This window comes from Megalobrama amblycephala, linkage group LG3 (genome assembly GCF_018812025.1).
Source record: "Megalobrama amblycephala isolate DHTTF-2021 linkage group LG3, ASM1881202v1, whole genome shotgun sequence".
Classification (NCBI taxonomy): Eukaryota; Metazoa; Chordata; class Actinopteri; order Cypriniformes; family Xenocyprididae; genus Megalobrama; species Megalobrama amblycephala.
The window spans coordinates 51,135,726-51,162,050 of NC_063046.1; the positions used below are offsets into that span (position 1 = coordinate 51,135,726).

General features: G+C 36.4%; 2 protein-coding genes across 3 annotated transcripts; one reads left to right on the top strand and one right to left on the bottom strand.

The window, feature by feature from the left end:
* The first annotated feature begins 5,355 nt into the window (after positions 1-5,355).
* Positions 5,356-14,816, top strand: LOC125265637. Of its 2 annotated transcripts, XM_048185998.1 has the most exons (19): positions 5,356-5,742; positions 6,150-6,590; positions 6,772-6,901; positions 7,023-7,085; positions 7,167-7,220; positions 7,334-7,717; positions 7,855-7,956; positions 8,040-8,272; positions 8,390-8,562; positions 8,655-8,748; positions 9,038-9,385; positions 9,512-9,565; positions 9,736-9,748; positions 9,868-9,959; positions 10,222-10,339; positions 10,535-10,639; positions 12,675-12,842; positions 13,217-13,390; positions 13,634-14,816. In XM_048185998.1, the coding sequence occupies exons 2-19, from the start codon at positions 6,441-6,443 to the stop codon at positions 13,873-13,875; spliced, it is 2,697 nt and encodes an 898-aa protein (XP_048041955.1). In that variant the 5' UTR covers positions 5,356-5,742; positions 6,150-6,440; the 3' UTR covers positions 13,876-14,816. The 2 variants fall into 2 exon arrangements, with proteins under 2 accessions (XP_048041955.1, XP_048041954.1); XM_048185997.1 differs by lacking the exon at positions 9,736-9,748 and having other exon boundaries at positions 5,359-5,742; positions 9,512-9,629.
* Positions 14,817-16,944: 2,128 nt separating this feature from the next.
* On the bottom strand, positions 16,945-25,864 carry LOC125264074 (uncharacterized protein PB18E9.04c-like). The gene is made up of 6 exons (XM_048183319.1): positions 25,725-25,864; positions 25,439-25,595; positions 19,692-21,536; positions 19,449-19,510; positions 19,092-19,135; positions 16,945-17,496 (listed from the first exon to the last, which is right to left on the bottom strand). Exons 1-6 carry the CDS (start codon positions 25,743-25,745, stop codon positions 17,448-17,450), a joined length of 2,178 nt encoding a protein of 725 aa, XP_048039276.1. The 5' UTR covers positions 25,746-25,864; the 3' UTR covers positions 16,945-17,447.
* Positions 25,865-26,325: the final 461 nt, after the last annotated feature.

The window sequence follows — 26,325 nt, forward strand, 5'->3', positions numbered from 1 at the left end:
CAGTGGCTCTGAGATGCTTGGATCAGCCACCTCATGTCATGTAGAGCCAATCCCAGATGAGCCCCCAAGATGAGCCCCCATCTGTTGCAAGCCCTGCCTCCAGAGACCTGACAGATTATTGTGAACACAGGAAACAATGAAGAGAATCGGGAGTCACGTCTGTTCTTTGCGAACATTTATATTTATTGATAATCAATCAATATTCAACATCCACAAACAGTAGTTTCTTCAAACACAAAAATAAAGCTTTAGAATCCCATTTTCATTGTTTGTCTCTTTCTTTAAATTTTTTCACAGTTTGTCTTTCTCATTTAATCTGTTTAAACATTCAACAACCTTTCATTGAATGCTTTTTCATTGATTAATACAGTTAAATCTAGCATTATACACATATTGTTATAACAATGTAAAGCAATAAGTTATACGGGCCGCCATTACCCACTTCTCTACATGGACAGATCACATGATCAGTAAGCATGCCAAGCGCCAATCCAGTGTGAGCTTTGTATGCAGCATTTAACCAGTTAACTTTTTTAGCATAAACCAATGAATATATTTTACTTCAGATTACTAAATAACAGCATATTAGACTTAAATACACAGTATATAATGTATAAAGCATTTTCTCCGGACTACATGGCCCATACAACACTTTTAGAAATAACATCAGATTTTCAAATTACTTCACAAATAGACCTCACTGTACATTGCAATTAACAGATGTTACAATATTTGAACAAGTTTTCTCAAACGTTCATGCTATTTACCTGTGAATACAGGAAACAAAAAAGATAATCCGGAATCGTGTCTGTTCCGGGAATCTGCCAGCTCCTTTGCATATATGTGCGGCAACTGCAGAGAGAGAGAGAGTCAGGGATGGGCAGTATTTATGATACATGTATTTCAAATACGTATTTCAAATACAAAATAGTATTTTGTAATTTGTATTTGATAGGGTTGATGAAAATGGCTTTGTATTTTGTATCAAAATACTTCAGTGTTTTGTATTTTTGTATTTTTAAAATACTGTAAAATACTTTGTAAGAAGTCTACGTGATGACATCATAAAAATGTGGCCTCTGATTGGTGCCTACTCAATAGTCTGCAGAGACTTGTTGCGATCAAAACAGAAAATTGATCCATATGAAAGAAGGTGGTCAAGAAACATGCTGGCTGACAGCTTTCCATCATTTTTTTTTTTTTTTTTTTTTCATAAATGGCGTAAATTTTGCGTAAAATTTTTAACAGTTCATATTAAATTTTGGTGTTCGTTTTGGTAGCCTAGGCTAAATAGTTTACCAATTTACATAATGTTCTTGAAAACTATTATAATGAGCAGCAGCCCCCTATATTTATGATTAACAATCAAATGATTAATAACAAATTAATCATTTGATTGTTAATCATAAATATAGGGGGCTGCTGCTAGAAACTAGTTGCTATGAATACAGGTGCCGTCAGTTGTCTTCTTATGAATGATTTGTTTGTCATTGAGTCAGTGTTGCTGATGCAAAGTAGGGCTTTTGTTACCAAACACCAAGTAACTAAACTACAAAAATTATTGGTTACTTTAAAACTAACCTTCATCTGGGAGATCACAGGGATATGTTAATATTGGATCTGTTAAAGCCACAATAGGTAATTTTTCGCCGCTAGAGGTCGCTTATTCAAAACAAAGGCATAGCTTGATGACACCTTGATTTCACAGAATCATGGGAGGAGTTGTCTTCACATCTACTGCCGGTGGAAACAATCGGGATGAGACTCGGGCAGAAATCATGTTCATGGATGAGATTATTTACATTACTGTAGTATGAAGCAGAGCAGGGCCGAGTGCTGTGAGAGCTGAATGAGGCTGCTGGAGTGAATGATAATGAGAGACGAGTGCGACACATATGTCTCGTGGGGTAAAGCAGCTCTGTTTTATCATATTAGATACATTTGTGTGTTGAAAGTTGTTATAATGCTACTCTGTGTGTTTGCTCGGGGGCTGCTATGAGACACTTGTTGCACACTGCAGTAAGCTAGATCGATATTAGTCATGGTAAAACATGGTACTCACTGTAAATCAAGAAAACAAGATTCTAACAAAAAGACTTAATGTGTTGAGCTATATAACATGAGTAGTTTTCTGTCGATGAATGTATCCAAACAGTTGCTCCCCTGTCTAATAAAACACATAATATACTAAAGTGTCTTTGATGTTTCCGTGGTTTCTACAAAATAAAACCGGAAATCGAGGGTAATGATGTCATTGATAGGCGACACACAGACACGGTCTGTGTCCTGGTTAAAATTGCTTATTTCTCTGGATTTAAACAATTTTTGAAATTTTTTTGGGATAATGTAAGTACACAAGTCAACAAAATATATAAAATTGTTCTAGCAATTTTTGGACATTTTAATCCAAAAATCCTACATATTGTGCCTTTAACTGGTTGCATATGTTAGATTTATTGCATGACTCGGGCAGAGAAAAGCTGTTGCTATCAAACATTGTTTACTTAATCATCTGAGTCAGTGTAATGATGAAAGGTTCGATCAAATAGGCCAGTTGATGGAAGGTTTGCAAAGAAATTTCATGCTCCTTTGTAAAAGTATTTTGTAGTATTTTTAAAATACAAAAATACAGTAGTTTATTTTGATACATTTTGTGGCTGCTGTATTTTGTAGTTTATTTTGATACACTTAAAATCAAGGTATTTGGTATTTTATTTTAAAATACATTTTGATGTATTTTTGCCCAACCCTGGAGAGTTACATACGCCTGTTCTTCCCATATCAAAATAGGACTCTCTGCACAGATCTCTGTCCATATTCAGAGTTCAAAAGAGAATATATTTATTAATAACTCTATAATATTTGTTTACATACTTTCTGTGGGTATACCACAATTGTACACCTAAGTAGATCATAGAGTCCTTTTGTGCAATTAGTTTATGATCAACTTAGGCTCACAATGCTTTTGGGAAACACGGCCATACATTTTGAATGTGTGGGCATGCAGGCAATGTCTGTTTTGTCATTACGCATTAAGGGGCCATTCACGTGTCTTTTACGCGCTTAAGTTCCTTATTTTAAATGTAGACGCATGACAAGTGAGCTCATACTGGCTGTGTTTGAAATCGCCCCCATACCTATACCCTACATTATTCCAATAATATAGTCCACTTGAACGAGCGAATGAAAACGAGTCAATTCGGACACTGAGTGCACTAGGAAGGGCAGTTTTGTGTAATTTTAGCTTGCCGTTTAATAATCATTTGAAACTTAGCAAACTGGCAGCTCCAGTAGTAATGAAAACAGTTATTTTGAACTCTGTTATAGAATCTAGCATGTATAAACCTTAATTAAACAATTTAATAATCAATTAAAAAGGAATTTATACCTGTATGAAATTACGCTGTACCCACATTTGACCAGCGGTTTGGATGATGGATAGATGGATGATTCAGCTGCAGGCGGCAACTTCTGGAATTCATTTGGCATGACCGCCACAGTGCATTATGGGTATTTTCAAGATGTTGAGCCTACATTGGTTAAACATTCATTATTGTGGTGCTTTGTGGAATTAAATGAGTACACTCTATAACATCCACTATGGTTTCGAACACCACTACAAATTGCTGTCCTCCCAAATAATGCCCTGTTAAAGGGTAATGGGGTGATTTTGGACACAGTCAATGTTTGTTTTTATTACACTTCACCAAACCCATGCTACAAATGAACCAGAATTGTGTAAAACCCAGTAAACATTGAGATCGTACTGATGATGTTGTGAGTTGGTAATTTGATGGTAATGAAATTACAGCACGTGTTGTCATCATTACGTTGTCAGTTTGTAAGAAATGAAACTATCAAAAAGTACCAATAAATTACGTAACTGGTATGTCATGTTTTAGCTGGGTTGTCACTCCCGTAAATTACTGAACTGTGTGTGTACAAAAGATGATTGAGCAATAATAGGTGAAAACCGAATTTAGCAATATACATGATATGAATCCTTGATTCATGCTCTACAAAATGAAAGCCTATACAGCATATACAACCTTGTAAAAAATTTTTGAGTACCAGTGTGACGGGATTGGAGACGTTTTTTTTTGTTTTTGTTTTTTGAGAATACAATACACAATACACAAAGCACACGCACACACACACACACACACACACACACACACACACACACACACACACCCATCTTCGTTAATCTAATTTTGAATGTTAAAGTTTTTTAAATTTGACAATTAAAAATTTCACTACACCTGCTCAAAAACATTTTTTTTTAAATTCATGATTAATATTGCATTGCATAATGTGTTCTTATACAAACTGACAACCACAAGTGAATGGCATTCATATATTTAATATGGACTAAAAAAATTTGTTTGCAATTTCAAGTAGGCTATATTTACATATAACTAACCTGACAGTCGAGTCGTTTACAGGTTTTGTGATGAAAACTAGTCTAAAATGAAGAAACCCTTAGAAAACAATAAACATTGAGTTTACATGTGATTCGTTTAAAATACTTAATTTATTATTCCAATATCCAAATATGATACTAAATCCCACAGGGAAAAAAGGGTTTCTATTTGTCTTTGAATTAAAAACAAGACAAACATTCGCTGATTAAAGTTTAGCCAATACAAACATATTTATAGAAAACAGTTGACAATGAATAGACAGGACCAATAAGAGCAAAACGTATCGAGTATTCAAGAATATCAAGAAGTTATATAACGAGGGCGGGGTTGTGTTAACTAAAGCGTCCGTCATTTAACGAATCTTAAAAACACGGGTGGATGATTCAAAATGTTTTCTGCCAAAAAAATAACACAAGCAAGAACAAATTTTAAACCAAGCACGGCAATTTTCATTTTACAATGATCTTCCCTCTCTGTGCGCTCGCGCGTTTGTGTTTATGAGAGAGCTCGCGCAGCTCTGAGACAACGGTACTTTTAATGCTAGTTTTCATACAATAAGTAGGCTATTTAACATAATTAGGTACTTTAATTATATATTTATTAACACAATAACGCAACACGTGTAGGCTACGTTTCTCAACGCCTGTTTCTCCAGACTCGCGCTTGTCAGTCAGTCACACATCATCACAGCTTTTTCATAATCACTAAGCCATATAGCGATTTCAATTTTATTTAGATTTGTTGTTCAACATTACTTGAGCATTTTATACCCGTTTACCTTAAGGGGTTATTAAGTAGCCTACCGTGACTACTGTCCTCGCTTGAGAATTGAGTCACTGAGACGGCGGGAGTGGAAGGAGGGATCGAACGGGATTTTGTGTTGCTGTCTCTTTTTATTGATAGGCTGTACGCATTTGTCAATCATCCCCTCTTGCTATTTGGGAAATGAGCCCAGCGCTCAGTTTGTTCGAACTCTTTCTTTTGCTGGATTTGAGTACTACGCGTGCACAGAGGACTCACCGGGTTTTTGCGTAGTATAGAGTGACAAATCAACCCTATCTCACGGCGAATTCGTACTATTTCGTACGAATTAACCAAGTGGCTAAATCGTACGAATTCGTACGAGCTGGGTCGTACGAATTCGTACGATTTGTTCCTTGCATTTAAAACAACCTCGTCAAGGCGAATTCGTACTAATTCGCACGATTTAATTACGTGGTTAAATCGTACTGTATAGTACGATTTCTTGTTCGCGTTGAATAACTCTCGATTGGAAAGCATCGCGATATTAAACAGCAGTTACACGTGCCACATCTCGGTAAGTAGTCTGTCATATGCTGTCCTAATGTCCTTTTATAATGTTCTATATAAGTCCATTATATGTTATTTATGAATCAAATCGGCTCCATAATGCTCGCTGGATTTAATCTGCCATCTCTTACCATGTTTTGTTCCAAAAAGTTGAACATATATCGCTAGCTAGGGTGATTAAACTCGTTAGCGTTAGCTAGCTTCGATCAGTTTATTATGTTCATATTGGTGGAATTATAGCTCAATACGGCAATGCTTACTATGCTTTTACTATAGTTACTGTTATTCTACTGTGTTAATCTGTAGCTAAAGCACAAGCATTTATTTATATATAGTCCTTGTTATTTATGCTGTTAATTCCTTTTATTTACTATGCAAAAATTGTAATTCAGCATTTCTTTTTCTACCTTGCAGTTACTTCAGATCCTACACTAATCCTTCATATAGACTTCCTTCGACATATCAACCCAACGGCTCTTTTAAGAGCCATCTCTTTCAAAAGCGCTCTCTCTCTCTCTCTCTCTCTCTCTCTCTCTCTCACTCACTCACACATACATACACAGCAACTCTTTCCCCCTCCATCCCTCTTCTCTTCCTCCCTCCATCCTTCTTCTCTTCCTCCCTCCCTCCATCCATCCCTCTTCTCTTCCTTTGTGTCTCTGTCTTTTGACTTTTCTTTGATTATTTCTCTTTCTCATCTTCAATATGGCATCTTGTCAAAACTCAGGTTTTGACCAATTATGTCAGGAAGCTGCAATTATTACAAGGGAACTTGAACTCAAAGCTGCCAGTGCTGCACTTGAAGCAGCTACCAAGGAGGCTGAAGAAATTCTACAAACCTTCAACCCTCCACCAGTAATGATGAATACATTTCATTTCAATTTTTTGTTTTGTTTTCATTTAACTACTTTTTAATTCGAATTAATTTGCTGTATTTTTATCTGTTAATATATTTAAAAGACCTAGCTTACGGTCATCTTTGCATTTTGTTTAAACATGAATTTACAAACGAAAAAATATGTCCTTTTTTTTCTAGCTGAAAAAGAAGACCAAACAAGCCTGTAGCACTCGTGTCAGACCAGTCTCTTTTGTAGAGAGGGATGAGTTTGGGCATCTTGTGCCAAAACGGAGAAGGCCAAAACTCACCAAGGCAAACATTTCCAAATGTATGTTTGTTATATTTTACACAATGTATTCTTGCAGCTTATACATGTTTCTCCTCTCATAATGAGTAGCATCATAATCTGGCTGTTCTGTATGCTTCAATTACTCTTAATTTGTTTTTAGCTACAACGATTAACAGTCCAGCTATGTCATCTTTGGAGTCTGGGCAAGTAGAGATTGATCATGGTGAGTAATGACATCAACACTTTTCAAAATAACTAGTCTTGCAGAGTTATTAGTGACTTTTTGTTGTTTCATTGTTCTTAGGTGAAGTTCCATCACAGCCTTCTCACACTGTTTGGCCAGCAGTTGAAGATATAGGTGTGTATGTTTGTATTGTTTAAAGAGTTCTCAGTATAATCACTGCTTTGTAATGATCCGTCTAACCAACTGCCATGAACACTATAATTACTTTAGTTTTTTTTCTAATCCAGAAACTCTTCATCAAGAGGTAGAGGATCTGTTGGCTGATACTGGAGACATTCAGTGCTCAAATCCGACCTCCTCAAACACATGGTCAGTTCGCATGGCCCAGGCTAAAAAGAAGTGGGCAGCTTTGAGGCCCGAGATGGTGGAATCTTTATTAACAGCTGAGTACACGGATATCAGACAGTGCCAGCACTGCCAACTGAAGCGATCTGTTATCCGCTGTAAAGACTGTGTTCCTAAACAGCTGTACTGTGCAGACTGCGATATATTGGCCCATGAAAGGAAACTGCACAACCGAGAGACAGATGTAGAGGGATTCTTTCGGGCCATATCCCCGTCTACTTTGGTGAAGGTGGATATTGACAACCAATTCCATTTTGAGGAAAAAGGCATGTAATTCAGTTGTTTTAGAATTTATAATACCTTCATGTTAATCTATCATGTGAATTTCCATGTAATCATAATAATAACGCAGCTATAGTTTTTTGGTAAAGGTTGAATTTTCTAGCCTTACTTTTTTTCCCAGATTGTCTTTTGCCTCTAGAGACACCTGATCAAATTTGCAGCTGTGCCACTGATACCATTGTGGTGTCAGGAGGTAAAAAGGCTATTCTCATTGGAATTGATGGTGAGTCCAGTGTATTTAAAAAAAATAAATAAATAAATACATTTTTGATTACTTTGTTTTTATACTATACATTATTTCAATAGGTCGCTACAACGTCAGCTTGCCAACCTTCACATGCTCAACATGCCATATGAGCAGAACGACCAGCATCCCACACCTGATCAAGTCTGGTTACTGGCCTGCCACAGCAAGCTGTGAAACACTTTATAAAATTGATGTGTTTGTGTCATACGACCACATGAAATTGACTGCTCCTGGACTTTCTAGACAGTCCTTCGTCAGTTTATTGGAACAGCGGACGGAGTTCTTTGGCCGAGTATTAATTAAATGAACTACTGAATCATTTCCTTTTTTCATCTTTTCATGTTTAGGAGTGAGCGATTACTCTTACATTCTTACAAGGTTTATGTTTTTTTTGTGTGTTATTTCACAGGATGGAAAGATCTGCACAGATGCTTTTCAAAGAAGTTTTTTCGAATGGAGATACTGCCAGTTCCAAATTGATCAGCTCTGTGGACTGAAAGTGTTTGAGTGTCCAGCCTGTTCTCCATTTATGCTTGCTGTGTCAGTCGATGGTAACAGGAAATTGTATCGCTTCAAAAGAGGGTAGCAGAAATTCTATAACACTGTGAAAAGCATTAAAATAATATTTAATGCCAATTAGCTTTTCATTAAGTAATTATGTAATTATATTCAAGGGCTGAAGATCATGGTCTGTTCAAGGGTGTCTTTGTCTGTGAGGATGAAGATGTTTCCAAGTTCGTGGACTACATTAATAAGAAGACAAAGCACGTAGGTTGTATTGTTTTGTCATAGTGCTTTCAAAAATTGTATTTCCTGAACAAAAAATAGCAATGCACATATTCATGTAAACACAATAGCAAAATTAAGACCAATGCATTGAATTGTCATATATTTCTATCTCACATGGCTTGCAGTAAAGCAAAAATTCAACATGTGGTCATTTGAAATGTTTGTCTGTTGGCGTTTTTTCACCCCACTTATTTCCTTAGACATTTATCCACAAACATAATTTAATACAGTGTTGTTGGATCATCACATTTCTTTCTCCTCTTGATAGTCCGCTGGAAAAGGTGTCTGTGGATCGAGTCAGTGGACTGCAGCACGGGAGTCCATCCCAAAGAAAATCAACAAGCTGGATGAGGAGGGGATGGAGGTGGCTGTCTGTCGGCATGGTGTGCTGCTGAGAAGTCTGAACATGATGAGGGGGGAAATATTTGCATATCCGTTGTTTCTCCAAAAGGAGCTGACGCCAAGGAATGTTCAGTTCATGTGCACTGACGTAATATGCAAGTACTGGCCATACCTGCAGAGAGTTGTTAATGATTGTCCAGAGCTTTCTCCTCTCCTGCACATGAAGCCATTCCTGTCAGTGATGCATGCAAAGGCCCACTCTTGGAAATGTGAGGTAAACAGTTTTCCAGAACATGAAATTTGTGACTTGTGTATTTATGATCAGTAATTGTGAATTTGTGTGTGTATTCTAAAAGATGTGGTTGTTTTATTTGTTAAATATTTGATCTCCGTGCACAAGATTAAGTGGGGTGGCCGAAACCAAGAAGGAGCAGGCACCACCTTGGGTGAAGAGGTGGAACAAGTAAACAGCTTCTTGTCGAGAACTGCTATATGCAGTAAATACATGACCAAAGGAGGTAAGTGCATAACTACAAACATATTCAATGCAAAGTTACCTAATGGGACTCAAAAAATCCATTCATTTTTAAATGGCATTAGTATTAAACTTTTACCTGACACTTGATCATCCCTAGAGGTGTTAATGCAAGTCCAACATCATTTTCATATCAGTCTTCTAAACAAACCAAAATGGAAAAAATAGTATGCAACATTAATGGGAGCTATCGATTATTTATATTATTTTACATTGTTTAGCTAGGACAGACATGATTACTATCCAGGCCATGGCATGGAATCAACGCAAAATTGACAACCTTGCAAACGTGCTGTCCCGAAGATTAATAAAGGTATGTTTCTAAATTGCTTTCCTCTTTTACAGGTGACAGCTGTAGTCTTTTAGTGTTTAATTTTGCTGTAGTATTTGCTGTGGTTCAGTAGGCAAGTGGCAACTATAAAGTCAAAACTGTGAATTCCAAGACCAACTTTATGTATTAATAAAAAAAAAAATGTATATCCTGTTTTTCCATTTGAAAAGGGTCAATAATCATGTATGCATCTGTCATTAGTTTTTATCTTTTAACAAATGCACTTTATGGTATTGTTCATTAGACAAAAGCACAAATTCAGGAGGAGTCCCTAAATCTTGATGCACTAAAGACAGAGTTTGCAGTAACAGATGACACACTTAAAGACTGGACCAGTGAAATCCAGCAGTGGGCTGATACAGGTAGGCATATTTTAGATTATTTTAGCACTGTACTTATTGTTTTAACCCTTTCAGTAACAGAACTTTGACTGTAGTGTTGTGTATGACTTTTGTTTCTACTTTTTTTTAAATTTAAGCCTCATCCTTATACCTCTGATGTAATCATAATGTACATGTTTATTTCTATTGTAAAAGCATATCTTATCAATAATTTAGCAACAAGTAAGGAGAATGCAAGCAGTCAACAGGGACTCCAGAAGACAATTGAGACTCTTTATGTGAGCATCAGGCAGAGGAAGCGAGATCTTTACCGTCAAACAGGTTAGATCATTTTAAACATTAAATAATTTTAAAGCTTTTAAAGGCCAATTCACACCACTCAGACAAACACCAACAAATGCATCAAGTCTGTTGGTGTTTGTTGGGATTTGTTTTCTCCTGTCTCAACATGTTCAGTCAGCGTTTGTTGGTGTCTGTTGGGGCAGTTATTTTCATAAATCTCTAAATCTAATGGCCAGCTTGATTGTTGGTGTTTGTTGGCATTAATCTGTGTGGTGTGAGTTGGCCTTAAAGCGGACATATTATCCCCCTTTTTACAAGCTGTAATAAAAGAATGTGTCTGTGAAGTTTCAATTCAAAATATCCCAGGCAGGGCTGGGCGATATATCGCATGTGATTGTCACGTGCATTTCGTCAGTAAAGCCGGTTCCCTGATTACCGCTAAATCACCATCACCTGCTTTCAAATGGAGCGGCATTTAATAGACAGAGCCGTACATCACTGACAAGCCACGCAATATCACGTTCAATATCACAGATGAATCGCCTTCGATAATGAACGTGATATTGCGTAGCTTGTCAGTCAACTACGGTTCTGTCTATTAAATGCTGCTCCATTTGAAAGCAGGTGATGGCGATTTAGCGGTAATCAGGGAACCGGCTTTACTGACGAAATGCGAATGACAATCGCATGCGATATATCGCCCAGCCCTAATCCCAGGGATTATTTATTATAGTATGTTTTATTTGGGTGTGAGCAAAAACATGGTGTTTTCAAGTGTCTTTTTAAATACAAATGATCAGCTGCTTTCACTCCCTTTTCAAGAGTGTGTAACCTTTATAGCTTGTGCTAGTTTGGATTCTCCAGCATCAACAACTGGAGTCTGAAGAATCTCATGCAGTGAATAAAAATGTTTGTGATCCAAATTCATATTCAGAACATGCAAGTACCACATTATATATTGTGAATGTTTGTGTGGGTTTTTACACCTACTGTATGGCTAATGTGGCTAAACTTTTTGTCTCTATTCACAGAGATCAGAGCTATGTCATTAATTTGTTTTTAAGTACTAAAAGTGTGCTTCAGAATTATAGACAGTGAGCGTTTTCAGGTTAAAAATAACAAGCTCTGGTCTCTGTGAATACAGTAAGAGACAATGGTAACTTTAGCCACATTAGCACATTCAGAAAGGCGATTGCGAAAACACGTTATAAGGTGCAGTACTTGCATGTTCTGGATATGAAAAGTTTAATCACAAATAGGGCTGAATGATTAATTGCATTTGTGATAATATCACAATATGATAAAATACGATTTTTTAAATGCAAAGGCTGCGATTACACTCTGGTCACGTGACATTCGAGAGAGTAAAGCAGTGTTCAGAGTAAGCATCAACTTGGCATGTTACGCATATAGGCCTGGCCTACAGGAACAGTTTATGTTTAACCTAATATTGTGTTGGTCATACTAGGGGTGGGAGAAAAAAAACAATGCATCACGATTCTCTCTCCCAACGATTCTGGATCGATTCTGAGCTTAGTTTTTAACCACAGATATTCATTATTACAGCCATCAACAGATTAGTTATATTGTGTGAATAGCTGAAACATTATATCACTATCTGCTCTAGAGAGGGTATAAACATGGCGGACTGTGTGCGGCTCCCTTAGGGATCTATGCTAATAGGGCAGAGATCATTGCCAGTGAATGGGGCTTTTCCCTTCAATGATGTCACAGTAGGGAGAAAACTGTGACAGTGCATTTTCAGACACTGCTTCTGATTTATGGGGATCATTAAAAAAAAATAGATTTTTATGATTGTAGGGTGGTTGGTTATACACACAGGGGACACAATGTTCAAAAAGTGAATTTTACATAATAGGCCCTCTTAACAATTTCTACACTCTGTTGTGGTGTTTTATAAAAGTGAGACCTTAGATAGCACTAAGCTGAAGAACTTTGGGAAAGGAAATAAATGTCATGTTCTTTAACAAATATGTACAGTATTTTGCATTTTAATTAATTTAAGAAAGAGTCTTAAATTGCACATATTATGGCATTGCATTTGTCTTTTCAGATGGAAACAAAAGAAGACACAAACTCCGTAGAAAAATTTTGGAGGAAAAGGCCAAATTTAGTGCAGCTGTGGATGAGTACAACAGGGAAGCACCTGAAAAGCTGCAGTCAGCCGACTCAATTCTGGCATGTGAGAGCTATGCATGGCCATGGGTACTGGATGAGCGTGGTATGTTATGTTACTCATTTAGATGTGTGTACTGTATTTACAGTATGTAGCAGCTTATCTGCTTACAGTGGATGTTGTGTATACCTATTGTGCAGCAGGACATCTTGCATGCTTTAGGTTTAGGGTTAGGGTTAGGGTTATTAAATAAGTTTGTAGTATATTGATAGATATGATGAATATAAAATAGTTGTCATTAATGAAATGTATAATACATTCATAAAAATTGTAGCTTTGATAATTGTTTCTGTTTATACATGCAAACGTCAGAATTTTTTTAAAATTTATATTCATTTTTTAATTAAATATTTAAACACCTTTGTACAAAGTATATTGATAAACTATTCATGTCATTATTTTTGGAAATATCTTCACAGATAATCTTGTCACCAAAAAAAGGGCCTTTGACCAACTGATGCTGCTAAAGCGCCTTACCGAAGAGGAGTGCATTGTCCTGAATGAAATCAGGAATCACTGGAAAAGCCTCAAAAGGGATCTGTCTCTTCTAAATGACCTTTCATGTCATGTTGCTGTTGATATAACAAAGAAGAGTAAGTACTACATCTCTGTTAATTTTGTTAAAAAACAATATTAAAATCAATATGTCCATAATATCTTGCACTTTAACTGAATCTCTGTTAATAATCCATAATCGCTTTCTTCAATTGGTGAATAAGTTAATTGATGCTGTAATTGCAGAAAATTAAAGCAGAATAGAACCTCCTTAAAATGACTATAAATGATTATAACTCCTTAAAATGATTTATAATTTTGTGTTTTTGTGTTACTTACAGAACAGGACTCTGACCTTTCCAAAAGTGGAATTCTGGGACTTCACGCTCTACTACAGAAAAAACTATGCTACCTAAAAAGTCACATATCCTCGGTTCGGCAGCTGTACGGTAGTGTCCTAGACAATTGTGAGGTGTGTGAGGAACTGCAAGATGATGATTACCTTAACATGGATGAGGATTATATCCAGTATGGTTCAGAGGATGAGGAGGAGGATGAAGACGAAGTTTCATTTGAAATTTAAAAACCTTGTAAATCATTACTGTGAAAAAACTGAGTAACATACACTAATTTATGATACTCATTTAATTTCCATTAAATCTTAACTGTCTATATTACTTGATAAAACACTGACAAGGTGTTGTGCAAATGTGTAATCCTACTGTTAAATTCTTGTTTTTATATTAAATTTCATAATTTACATGGTAAAAATTGCACTGTAAAATATTACTTGCATTCACTATTATTTATTGTTAAATAGCTTCTTGATGTAACCTGTAATATTCATGACTATATGTACAATGTTTTACCAAAATGTACCAAATTCATGACAAATTCACAGAGAAGCTCCCAACCAGTTTTGTTGTTTACAGTATGAGTGTGCTGCAGATTTGTCCAATAAATGTGCTAAACTGCTTTGCTCTAGAGCTGATATAACTAAAATGCCTACCCAGGTCCTTTTTCATCCTTGCCCTAATAGACTGATTGACAACTGGTTTATTTGATTTTTAGCCCATTTCAGGTGAGTACTGTTGGATTTGTGTGTAATGATTCAAATTCAGGATCTTATTTCAGGCTTAAGACTGTTTTCAGAAGCTTACATGTGCCACATTTTTTTAAAAGCCTAAAAACAGCTCAAACATGCATTTTAGTCCAGGACTATCTTAAGCCTTGTCTGTGAAACTGGGGGTAAATGTTTATGTATTTAATATGTGTAATTAATTAATATATTTAATTAATATTACTTAACCCCATGGTGTATGCAATGGATGGAAACCATTTGGCCCTTGCTTAGAAGAGCCTAACTTAAAGCCTATTTCTACATCAGGTTAACCACACAAAGGAATCTATCGTTTAAAAATGCTAGTTTACGTTTAATGGGAAATTATAAATGTATAAAACATAACCAAATAAATGTTTATAGGAATCTTGCATTCATCTCATTAATAAATTCGCCATATAAAACCGGAAGATCCTGTCGTAATTGACCATATATGTAGACGTGTGCATGGCGCCTCTTTTGAACTGCGTTGTCATTGGCTCCACAGCACCGGCAGGAACCGCTCTGGTTGGTTGATCTTTAAACCCCTATTAAAAAGCGCTTCTTGTTGCAAAGTACGTTTTGCTGTTAATATTATGCCACTTATACATTCAGTTAACAATACCACGTTGCTATGTTGAGAGAAATTACCCCATTATCGACATCCCAACCCTAACCCTAATCCTAAGCACACACTTCAAAGAACTACAAGTATCAGCGCCATGATTTCACGTTCCATCGACAGAATGGCGGAGGCTTATGGGTAATGTAGTTTAAAAACGTTTACTTATTAAATAAAATAAATTCCATCTTTAAAGAATCAATGGATATTTAAATATGTTAATTGGGCAAACCTCTGTGACATATTTAAGAGATATGCTGAAATTTTGTATATTACTATGCACACTTTTTAAAACGCATTTATACCACCTTTCTATATATGTCAGGAAACTGTATCTAACATTATTTATTAAACACAACATAAAGAGTTGTCCTGCAAATTTTCTTTTAAATATACTAATCAGACTTTGATTTACAGTCATTCAAAGTATGCATTTTTTTGCTCTTCAAGGGGTCACTACTGGGCCCCTAAAGAACTACAAGTATCAGCGCCATGATTTCACGTTCCATCGACAGAATGGCGGAGGCTTATGGGTAATGTAGTTTAAAAACGTTTACTTATTAAATAAAATAAATTCCATCTTTAAAGAATCAATGGATATTTAAATATGTTCATTGGGCAAACCTCTGTGACATATTTAAGAGATATGCTGAAATTTTGTATATTACTATGCACACTTTTTAAAACGCATTTATACCACCTTTCTATATATGTCAGGAAACTGTATCTAACATTATTTATTAAACACAACATAAAGAGTTGTCCTGCAAATTTTCTTTTAAATATACTAATCAGACTTTGATTTACAGTCATTCAAAGTATGCATTTTTTTGCTCTTCAAGGGGTCACTACTGGGCCCCTGGGGGTGGAAGGGCAATAAATCCTACACATATGTATTCTCCTCATCATGTACAACAAACTATGTTGAGTCACATTTATATTCTAGAATTTTATCTTTTTCCTCTTTTCATTATGCTTGTATCAGTTTTTGATGGGTATTGTGAGACTCTGATCTGATGAAAAAAAAAAAAAAAAAGAATCAAAACTTAATCACTTTTACTTTGCAGCACTGATATTTATGATATGTTTTACATGCATAATTCTAAATAAATACATGCAGTGGGTATTTCGCTGTGATTTGTCTGAGATGCACCTGACTGTGATGTCAAGATGTCAAGGGCATTGTCTGGAGTCCTGCCTGGTTACTTCTGTGCAACAAGTTAGTGAGGCACAAGAGTTTCTTAATTCCCAAGTTATAGTGATCGCAGGGGATGGGACACCATCTGACTCAGTGTGAGGGCCACCAGTGGATAATAGAGATATGTGGTGACTGAACCAGTTATCTAGCTTATGTGCATACAGTGGGAATTTATACCACAAGCAGTTGTCAAAAATGTTAAAAACTTATATGGCTATATTACATACTGATTATCTCTTTTTATATCTGTATTTTATAAACAGTGGCATTGGGTGAACCTGAAACAACTAATCCAACTTATATGTATAACAGAAGTTGTCACATTTATTGTTGTAGTGCTTTATACAAGATTGATTCAAAGCTCAGTAATAAACAGAAAAATATTCAAATGACATTCAAATTCTGCTGTAAAGCAGCTCTAACAATCAGAGTTGTCATTCAGCTCAAATTCAAATTCTATTTTTAGCTGCTCTATAGTAGAATTATTCAGATATCCATTACATTTAAGAAAGCATTACAGTCTGACACACCTTGTAATATTACATAAGGCCAATATGCCATTCAGATATCATTGAGATAATTTTGTTACTATGACATAGATCAAGGTGCAAAAATGCATGCAATATAAATAATCACAATATAAAACCTTCTGTAATTTGAAGAAAAACAATTTTTTTATCCTCATCTTCTTGCACTTCCTTAAATGCTTCCTTGGTACGGTGTATGTTCTATTTTATAATGCAGTAAAGGATCCATGTTGATAATTCCCTAGTACATATCCTAGACAAAGTTGTGCCAAAAGTGTCTGTAGAATTATAACCTATAACCTAGTCCTGTAATGCATTTTGCAGCATTCCTCCCAAGTAACTGAAACCTGGCATGTTTACTGTATTTACCACAGCATGTTATATCAATGTTACTGTATCATTTTATTAAAAGAATCAGGATACCTTTCTTACAAATCAATCATAAATTTATTTTTTAATGAAACCCCATTTTTAATGTACAACATTAAACACACTTCATTGCAGAACACAATACTTTATTGTAGGATGTATTATATGATAGATGCTTTTGCAAGATTAAAATAGGCATGCATCCACTGTTCAAGTACAATGTATTTGTTAAAACAAATTCATTGAAGCACAATTACTACTCATATTTTGTATTTATTTCATTATATGCATTGATATGTCAAATGTTTATGAATTTAAACAGAAGCAAATAGTTCGCAAACTACTGTACAGCATCCTCGGACACCCATGTACTCCGCCACTTCTTGCCACTAAGAAAAAAAAAAGAAAGACAGTAGTTGTTATAAAACTTGAAATCACCCTGTCAAAAGATGTGCCCAGTCTTTTTGACCATTCAATTCACTCACTGGAAAGTTTAGTTTAACAATGTAAAAATGAGAATTTGACTCAATTTCTTTTTTCCCCTACATTGGTTCATTTATAGTTTCAATATTTCATTGACACAGAAACACCTTTTTCATCTTATCAGTTCTATACAACAATAATTCTGTCAGCCAAAAATTATTTTGTCCAGCACTGCCCATGAGTTTATACTATAAAAAATATTTCCATGAACCACCACTCACTGTTAACTATGCATGACATCTGAAGCAGGTATTGATCACAATCCATAAGCTATCGTATGCTGATACAGTGTTTGGTGTAGGCTATTTTTTTTAAAAAATATTTAATAACTTGTTTTTATATTTAATAACATGCTATGATTTTGAATGAGGCCCTACATGTCCTTCACTTCAATAGTTCTATAGTTTAGTCATAAGTATTGTTATGAAATATAATAATAAAATACACTAAACTTTGTATCAGAATGATGGCTTGCAATAATTATATGACCAGCAATATTTCCATTGTGCCTGTTTCTTCAAATGGCATTAATAATTAACAAAATAATTAATTACATAATTAACAAAAATTAATGTTCTATGATCAAATGAAAGAGGTGCCTCTATATGTGCAAATAAAACAATAAATACCAATTTACACATAATTTAATTTTAATTTAATTTTACACATAATAATGCAAATATACACAGTACAGTTCAAAAGTTTGGAACCACTAAGATGTTTAATGTTTTTAAAAGAAGTTTCGTCTGCTCACCAAGGCTACATTTATTTAATTAAAAATACAGTAAAAAACAGTAATATTGTGAAATATTCTTAAAATAACTGTTTTCTATTTGAATATATTTCACAAAGTAATTTATTCCTGTGATCAAAGCTGAATTTTCAGCATCGTTACTCCAGTCTTCAGTGTCACATGATCCTTCAGAAATCATTCTAATATGCTGATCTGCTGCTCAAGAAACATTTAATGTGTACAATTGTACAAAATATTTGTGTACAATATTTTTTTTCAGGATTATTTGATGAATAGAAAGTTCAAAAGAACAGTGTTTATCTGAAATCTAATCTTTTGTAACATTATAAATGTCTTTACTGCCACTTTTGATTGATTTAATGCATCCTTGCTGAATAAAAGTATTAATTTCTTTTCAAAAAAATAAAAATAAAAATTCTTACTGACCCCAAACTTTTGAACGGTAGTGTATAATGCTACAGAAGCTTTGTATTTCAGATAAATGCTGTTCTTTTGAACTTTCTATTCATCAAGGAATCCTGAAAAAAAAAAATTTTTAGAATTTAGGTGAAAATTACCCTAACGGTCATGGATGAGTACACCTGATTAGTGATTAAGGCTATCAGCTCATTAGTAGTGACTCAAAGATCTAAAATGGGTGTGTCAGACAAAGGAGACATGCAAAATGTGCAGTGTTGGTGGGCCTCCAGGAATGTGGTTGGGAACAATAAGGTCGAATAAGCTACCAAATAAAATGTCTGTACTTACCAAGATGCGCAAGGCTGCCAACGAAAAAGATATTCTTTTCTTCCCTTTAAAGAACGGACAGACAAAAAAATGTATCAAGATCTGTTACATCATTATACTTCAAGCTAAACAGCACAAGGAATAAAATAACTGTTTTCTGCTACAGTTATTTTCATGTACTTGTCTACCTAACAATAATATAATTGGACAATTTACTGATCAGTGAAACTGTTTAGGGATGTTGCCAGTTACCAGTGCTGTTAACTTACTGTTTCAGTAGCAAAACTTACATGTAACATTACAATTCATTTGAAGGTTTTAAAAGAGGAATAAATAGTAGTAATGAAGTGGCTTTTTTCCTTCTTTATTCTGACCAACCTCCCTATCTCTCTCCCTCACAACCTCTCCATGGTACACATCCTGGCTGTTATGTGAACATTCTGTAACGCAACAACATGCATCCATAATTACAACTTAATTAGACAATAACAAAAATAAACTGTCTTTTTTTCAGTGTTATGTGTTAATTTTGAAACCAATAAAAAAAAAAATAGTTTGAAATAGCTTTCAAATTAACTGAATGTAGTTCAACAATAAGCATTACAAAGATGGAAACATTACCATTATGTATTTGTCTCCCCTTTCTTTTCATTGGCTTGTAGAACACATTGGAAATATTGACTGTAAAGGCGGAGTCGTTGGGCACAGAGGTGTGGTCGTTAAATGCAGGGGTGGGGTTATTTGACAAAGAAGCAGTTCCACTGGTCTCAAAGGCAGAGTTGCTGGACACAGATGCAGGGTGATTGGCTGCAGTGGTGGAGTTGATGGATGCAGAAGCGGGGTCATTGGACACAGACGGAGGGTCACTGGACGCAGAGGCAGAGGTGTTGGACACAGACGGAGGGTCACTGGACGCAGAGGCAGAGGTGTTGGACACAGACGGAGGGTCACTAGACGCAGAGGCAGAGGTGTTGGACACAGACGGAGGGTCACTAGACGCAGAGGCAGAGGTGTTGGACACAGAGGCGGGGTCACTGGACACCGAGGCAGAGGTGTTGGACACAGAGGCGGGGTCACTAGGACACCGAGGCAGAGGTGTTGGACACAGACGGAGGGTCACTGGACGCAGAGGCAGAGGTGTTGGACACAGAGGCGGGGTCACTGGACACCGAGGCAGAGGTGTTGGACACAGACGGAGGGTCACTGGACACCGAGGCAGAGGTGTTGGACACAGAGGCGGGGTCACTGGACACCGAGGCAGAGGTGTTGGACACAGACGGAGGGTCACTGGACGCAGAGGCAGAGGTGTTGGACACAGAGGCGGGGTCACTGGACACCGAGGCAGAGGTGTTGGACACAGACGGAGGGTCACTGGACGCAGAGGCAGAGGTGTTGGACACAGACGGAGGGTCACTGGACGCAGAGGCAGAGGCGTTGGACACAGACGGAGGGTCACTGGACGCAGAGGCAGAGGTGTTGGACACAGACGGAGGTCACTGGACGCAGAGGCAGAGGTGTTGGACACAGACGGAGGGTCACTAGACGCAGAGGCAGAGGTGTTGGACACAGACGGAGGGTCACTGGACGCAGAGGCAGAGGTGTTGGACACAGAGGCGGGGTCACTGGACACCGAGGCAGAGGTGTTGGACACAGAGGCGGGGTCACTGGACACCGAGGCAGAGGTGTTGGACACAGACGGAGGGTCACTGGACGCAGAGGCAGAGGTGTTGGACACAGAGGCGGGGTCACTGGACACCGAGGCAGAGGTGTTGGACACAGACGGAGGGTCACTGGACACCGAGGCAGAGGTGTTGGACACAGAGGCGGGGTCACTGGACACCGAGGCAGAGGTGTTGGACACAGACGGAGGGTCACTGGACGCAGAGGCAGAGGTGTTGGACACAGACGGAGGGTCACTGGACGCAGAGGCAGAGGTGTTGGACACAGACGGAGGGTCACTAGACGCAGAGGCAGAGGTGTTGGACACAGACGGAGGGTCACTGGACGCAGAGGCAGAGGTGTTGGACACAGAGGCGGGGTCACTGGACACCGAGGCAGAGGTGTTGGACACAGAGGCGGGGTCACTGGACACCGAGGCAGAGGTGTTGGACACAGACGGAGGGTCACTGGACGCAGAGGCAGAGGTGTTGGACACAGAGGCGGGGTCACTGGACACCGAGGCAGAGGTGTTGGACACAGACGGAGGGTCACTGGACACCGAGGCAGAGGTGTTGGACACAGAGGCGGGGGCACTGGACACCGAGGCAGAGGTGTTGGACACAGACGGAGGGTCACTGGACGCAGAGGCAGAGGTGTTGGACACAGACGGAGGGTCACTGGACGCAGAGGCAGAGGTGTTGGACACAGACGGAGGGTCACTGGACGCAGAGGCAGAGGTGTTGGACACAGACGGAGGGTCACTGGACGCAGAGGCAGAGGTGTTAGACACAGAGGCAGAGGTGTTCCCTGTAGAGGGTTAAGAAAAAAGAACAGTATTTAACTTATTTATACTGCTGCTTACCTATACAGCCTATTTGCCTATAATGCTCTAGCTCAGGGTGCACAATCATGTTCCTGGAGGTCTTCAATACTGGTCAAAAATGGAGACATTAATGTTTTAATGTTTTTGTAAAAAAGTCTCTTCTCTGTTCATCAAGCCTGCAGTATTTGACCCAAAAAAAGACAAAAACTGTAATATTGTGAAATAGTATTACAATTAAAACAAAAATAATGGCTTTCCATTTTAATATTCTATACCATACAATTTATATCTTTGATGCAAAACTGAACTTTCAGCATCATTATTCCAGTATCAGTCTCACATGATCCTTTCCTCAGAAATCATTGTAATATGTTGATTTAGTATCAATGTTGGAAACAGGTTATAAAAAATATTAAGCAGCACAACTGTGATACTTTTCAGGATTCGTTGATGAATAAAATGTTTAAAAAGAAAAGCATTTATTTAAAATAGAAATCTTTTGTAACAATATACACTTTTTTTCTCTTAAAAAAAGGAAATAATGAAATTAATACTTTTTTCAGCAAGGACATGTTAAATTGATAAAGTGACAGTACAGACATATATTGTTAGAAAGGATTTCTATTTTGAATAAATAAACTTTTTATGCTAATCCTGAAAACAATATCACAGGTTAAAAAAAAAACAAAAAAAACAAAACAAAATATTAATCAGTACAACTGTTTCCAACATTGATAGTAAATCATCATATTAGAATGATTTCTGAAGGATCATGTGACACTGAAGACTGGAGTAATGATACTGAAAATTCAGCTTTGATCACAGGAATAAATTATATTTTAAAGTGGTAACACTTTACGATAAGGTTCATTAGTTAAACATTAGTTCATTTATTAACTAACATGAACTAACCATGAGCAATACATTTGTTACTGTATTTACTAATCTTCGTTAATGTTAGTTAATGAAAATACAGTTGTTCATTGTTTGTTCATGTTAGTTCACAGTACATAACTAATGTTAACAAATTCAACTCTTGATTTTAATAGTGTATTAGTAAATGTTGAAATTAAAATTAACAAAGATTAATAAATGCTGTATAAGTGCAGTTCATTATTAGTTTATGTTAACTAATTAACCTTATTGTAAAGTGTTTCCTTTAATGTATATTAATATGAAAAAACATTTTAAATTGTAATAGATTTTCACAATATGACTATTTTTTCTGTATTTTTGATTAAATAAATCCAGGCATGATGAGCATAAGAGACTTCTTTCAAAAACATTCTAAATAATAATGTGTCCAAACTTTTTGAACAGTAAAGTTCAGCTCCATTTCTGACCAAACTAACACTAATTAAATATACAGACCATACAGCAATCAAGACATGTTAAAATACGTGCACAAGAAAACCTGTCTGGAGTTTTATGTTAACACGTCTGATGACTGTGAGCTGCATTACACGCAAGACTGAAATGGTGGCTAACAAAGAAATTTCTAACATTAAGTTTGATCATGGCTTGTCTTGAAAAATGAAGACAATTTGATTGATGTCATAGGGGAAGTCACACTGCAGGATCGTGTGCCAAATCTTCTGACACTGCTAGAATTCTGTCTGAGGTCAAATCTGATTGCAATGTCCTGTCAGTGAACGTCAAACTAACAAGATTACATATTTTAGCCTAGGATCAGAGGAATCTTTTAGTATTTCTTAAATTTGTCCAAGGTGGCCAAATTGTGGTCAAAATTGTACAGTGTAAACCTGGTTTAAGATCTTCAGGAGCACTTGATAATTAAATACAGCTGTGTTGGATAAGGATTGGGTCTAAACTCTGCAGTTAGATAGATCTCCAGGATTGGGCACACCTGCACCAGATCCTTTGTATTTAACCAACGCTATACATCACGCTCTTAGGTCATACATCTTTTGATAGAACATAGAATAGAACTAAAGAAGGTAGAGCATTTTCACAATTGCTTCCTCAACTCTAGAATAGTCTTCCTGATAATGTGACTCTAGATTACACACATCATATAAATTACCATTCACTCACTGCATCTATACAAACAGTGGTATCTGATGAAAAAGTATGAAATATACCTGATCGTCTTCTGCCTGAAATGCAATGAACTGCAGCTACGTTAATTCTTTTTAATTTGTTTTCCTGATTTTGCCTCGGGATAGCCATCCTGAGGAAACTACAGATTGTGCTAGTTCCAGTCTTTCCAAAGATTTCAGATGACTCCAAATTTGGATTGTAATTCAAAACTGTCAAATATGTTTCTTATATTTTAGTCATTATGAGCAGAAACTGCTTACATTAAGAACAATTCCAGTGAGTCAGCTTAATACATGATATTAACTAACCACATAACATGTTTTATATTATAGCTATATTAATTCCTGCTATATGGATATTATTTTGACAAAAAAGGGTTAAAAAGATATATTCAACCATCTAAAGAGGAGGTACTATCAAAAAACAAAAGTTAATCTTAATTGAAGAAAAGGTGCAACACTCAAGAAAAAAAAAAACAAAAAAAACATTAGAACTTTATTCACTTCCAGGCCAGTAGTTGGAGATGTCACTTTGTCAAGAAACACGCAATACAAATGTGAACACGTAATACGCATTACCATGATGTCACCATTTTCACAAATTCACATTTTTGTTGTTTATGTGGTGACTGTAAAGGCATTGTTTTCAAAAACTTGCACTTTAAATCCTATTTTCAAAAGCTTGTTTTCATGCCCCAAAATGTTGTTGTTGTGTAAATGAATGGACAAAATGCAAAATGCATAAAATGTTTCCATTTTCAGTTTGTTGTGTAAACAGCCCCTCAGTTTAAAACAAGCAATGTTTTAGCCACTGTCAAGGCCTTCATAAGACATCAAAAACAACTTCATCACACACTGCTTTAAACATTCTTACAATCAGCAACAGGTGTACTCTACTAACTGTGGGAGTGGCTTCTTTTACAAGATCAAAAGGGATAAAGAGAAATTTCAATAAAACATACCATAGCCTATTACCTAAATAGGCTCTTTGGGAAACAACGAATCTAAAGTAAAAATCCCAAAAGTTTCCTTGGACCTATGATTCACATCAATATCTCGTCCCTGGCCTAATACATGAACTTGTTCAATGTGAATGCTATCTGAAATATTGTGCTACAGGGTGACTAACATCCTCATGTCTTATGGCACTACAATGTTCGCATATACAAGTTCTCTAGATGTTTTTCAAACATACATCAATGCCCACATGAGAAATATATAGCATACATGACATTGCATAAATTACAGGTGATGATACTTTTTATGAATACATTTATTTTTGCCTGTTCTAGGGGTGAAAAATATTTCAGCATCCCAGTGTATAGACATTGGGTACCATGTCCAGACTTTCAGTAATGGTCTGTACTTAATGACTGTCCAGACTTGGTGACATGGACATCCAAAATATCTAAAGGTGATTGTGAGAAGGTGTAAAGCATTGTGTGATATAGTTGTTCTTGACAAAGTCCTTATGCTCTTGACAATGGCTAAAATGTTACTAAATTTAAACTTTTTTTCTCTTCTAGGGCGAGTGTTGCAACTTTTCTTCAATTGACATTATTTTGACACTCATCTACAGCTGATAATAGTCCTTCCTAACTATAATATAATAATAATAATAATAATAATAATTTTAGAGTAAGTTATGATTTATATATATTGATGAATACTAATGAAACACTAACAGTAGTTATGCCACTACATGCACTCTAAAAAAACATATATTTAGTGTGACATCATAACAATCTTTTGGAGATAAGAGTAAATGAGTAGGTATTACAATGAGAAGTTTTTCAAATTGTGAATGCAAATGTACAAATAAATACCTCTTGTAACAGCCTCATAAAGCCTCTGCATAACTGGAACTGAGGGATGGCTCTGAATGTATGAGCTTTTAACTAAGACTTTTGTAGAGCGGTGCTGGCCTTTCTGTGTTGTAATGAAAAGCATTGGTGAGACACCTAGTAATTCCAACTTATGGAGCTGAGAAGAGAGAACAAAATGTTTTAAACAAGAGTATACATCAAAGTTAAGAAACTTACTTTAGTGCTAATAGGCTTTTTGTGTCATTTTTTTTTTTTTTATAATTTCATATATTAAAAAAAAACTTACAATCAAGTCAACAGAATTCATGATTTTGCAAATATTTCCATCTTTTTTTAATTTGGCTGCCCACTGGTGATCAAATTTAAGTTTTTGGTGTTCCAGACTTTTCTTTTGTTTAACTGTTATTCCACAGTGTTTACATGATTTGGATGGCACTTCCGATCTGTTTATAGCAAACAGTACACTGCTGTGATGTGGCTCCAGGTGCCATGTTTTTGTGTGTGAGAAAATTATGTAACGTCCCTAAAATGTCCCTAAAAATCTATAATTAATGTAGGCCTAAGTAAAAAGCGTGCATGGGGTGGGAATAAAAGGTGACAGCATTAATGTGTGTGTGTGTGTGTGTGCAAGTGTGAGTTTGAGTGAGTGAAAGAGTGTGAGTGTGTGTGTGAGAGAGAAAGTGAGTGAGTCAGAGAGAGAGAGAGAGAAAGTGAGTGAGTCAGAGAGAGAGAGTGTCAAAGAGAGAGAGAGAGAGAGTGAGTGAGTCAGAGAGATTACCGTGGTTACGATGGCAGTTGGCAGCAAAAATATCAGCTCCTGATATCAGCATAATTTTGCCAGAGAATGTATGATTTTTATGACTCAAACTGTAATTAATTAATTGGAT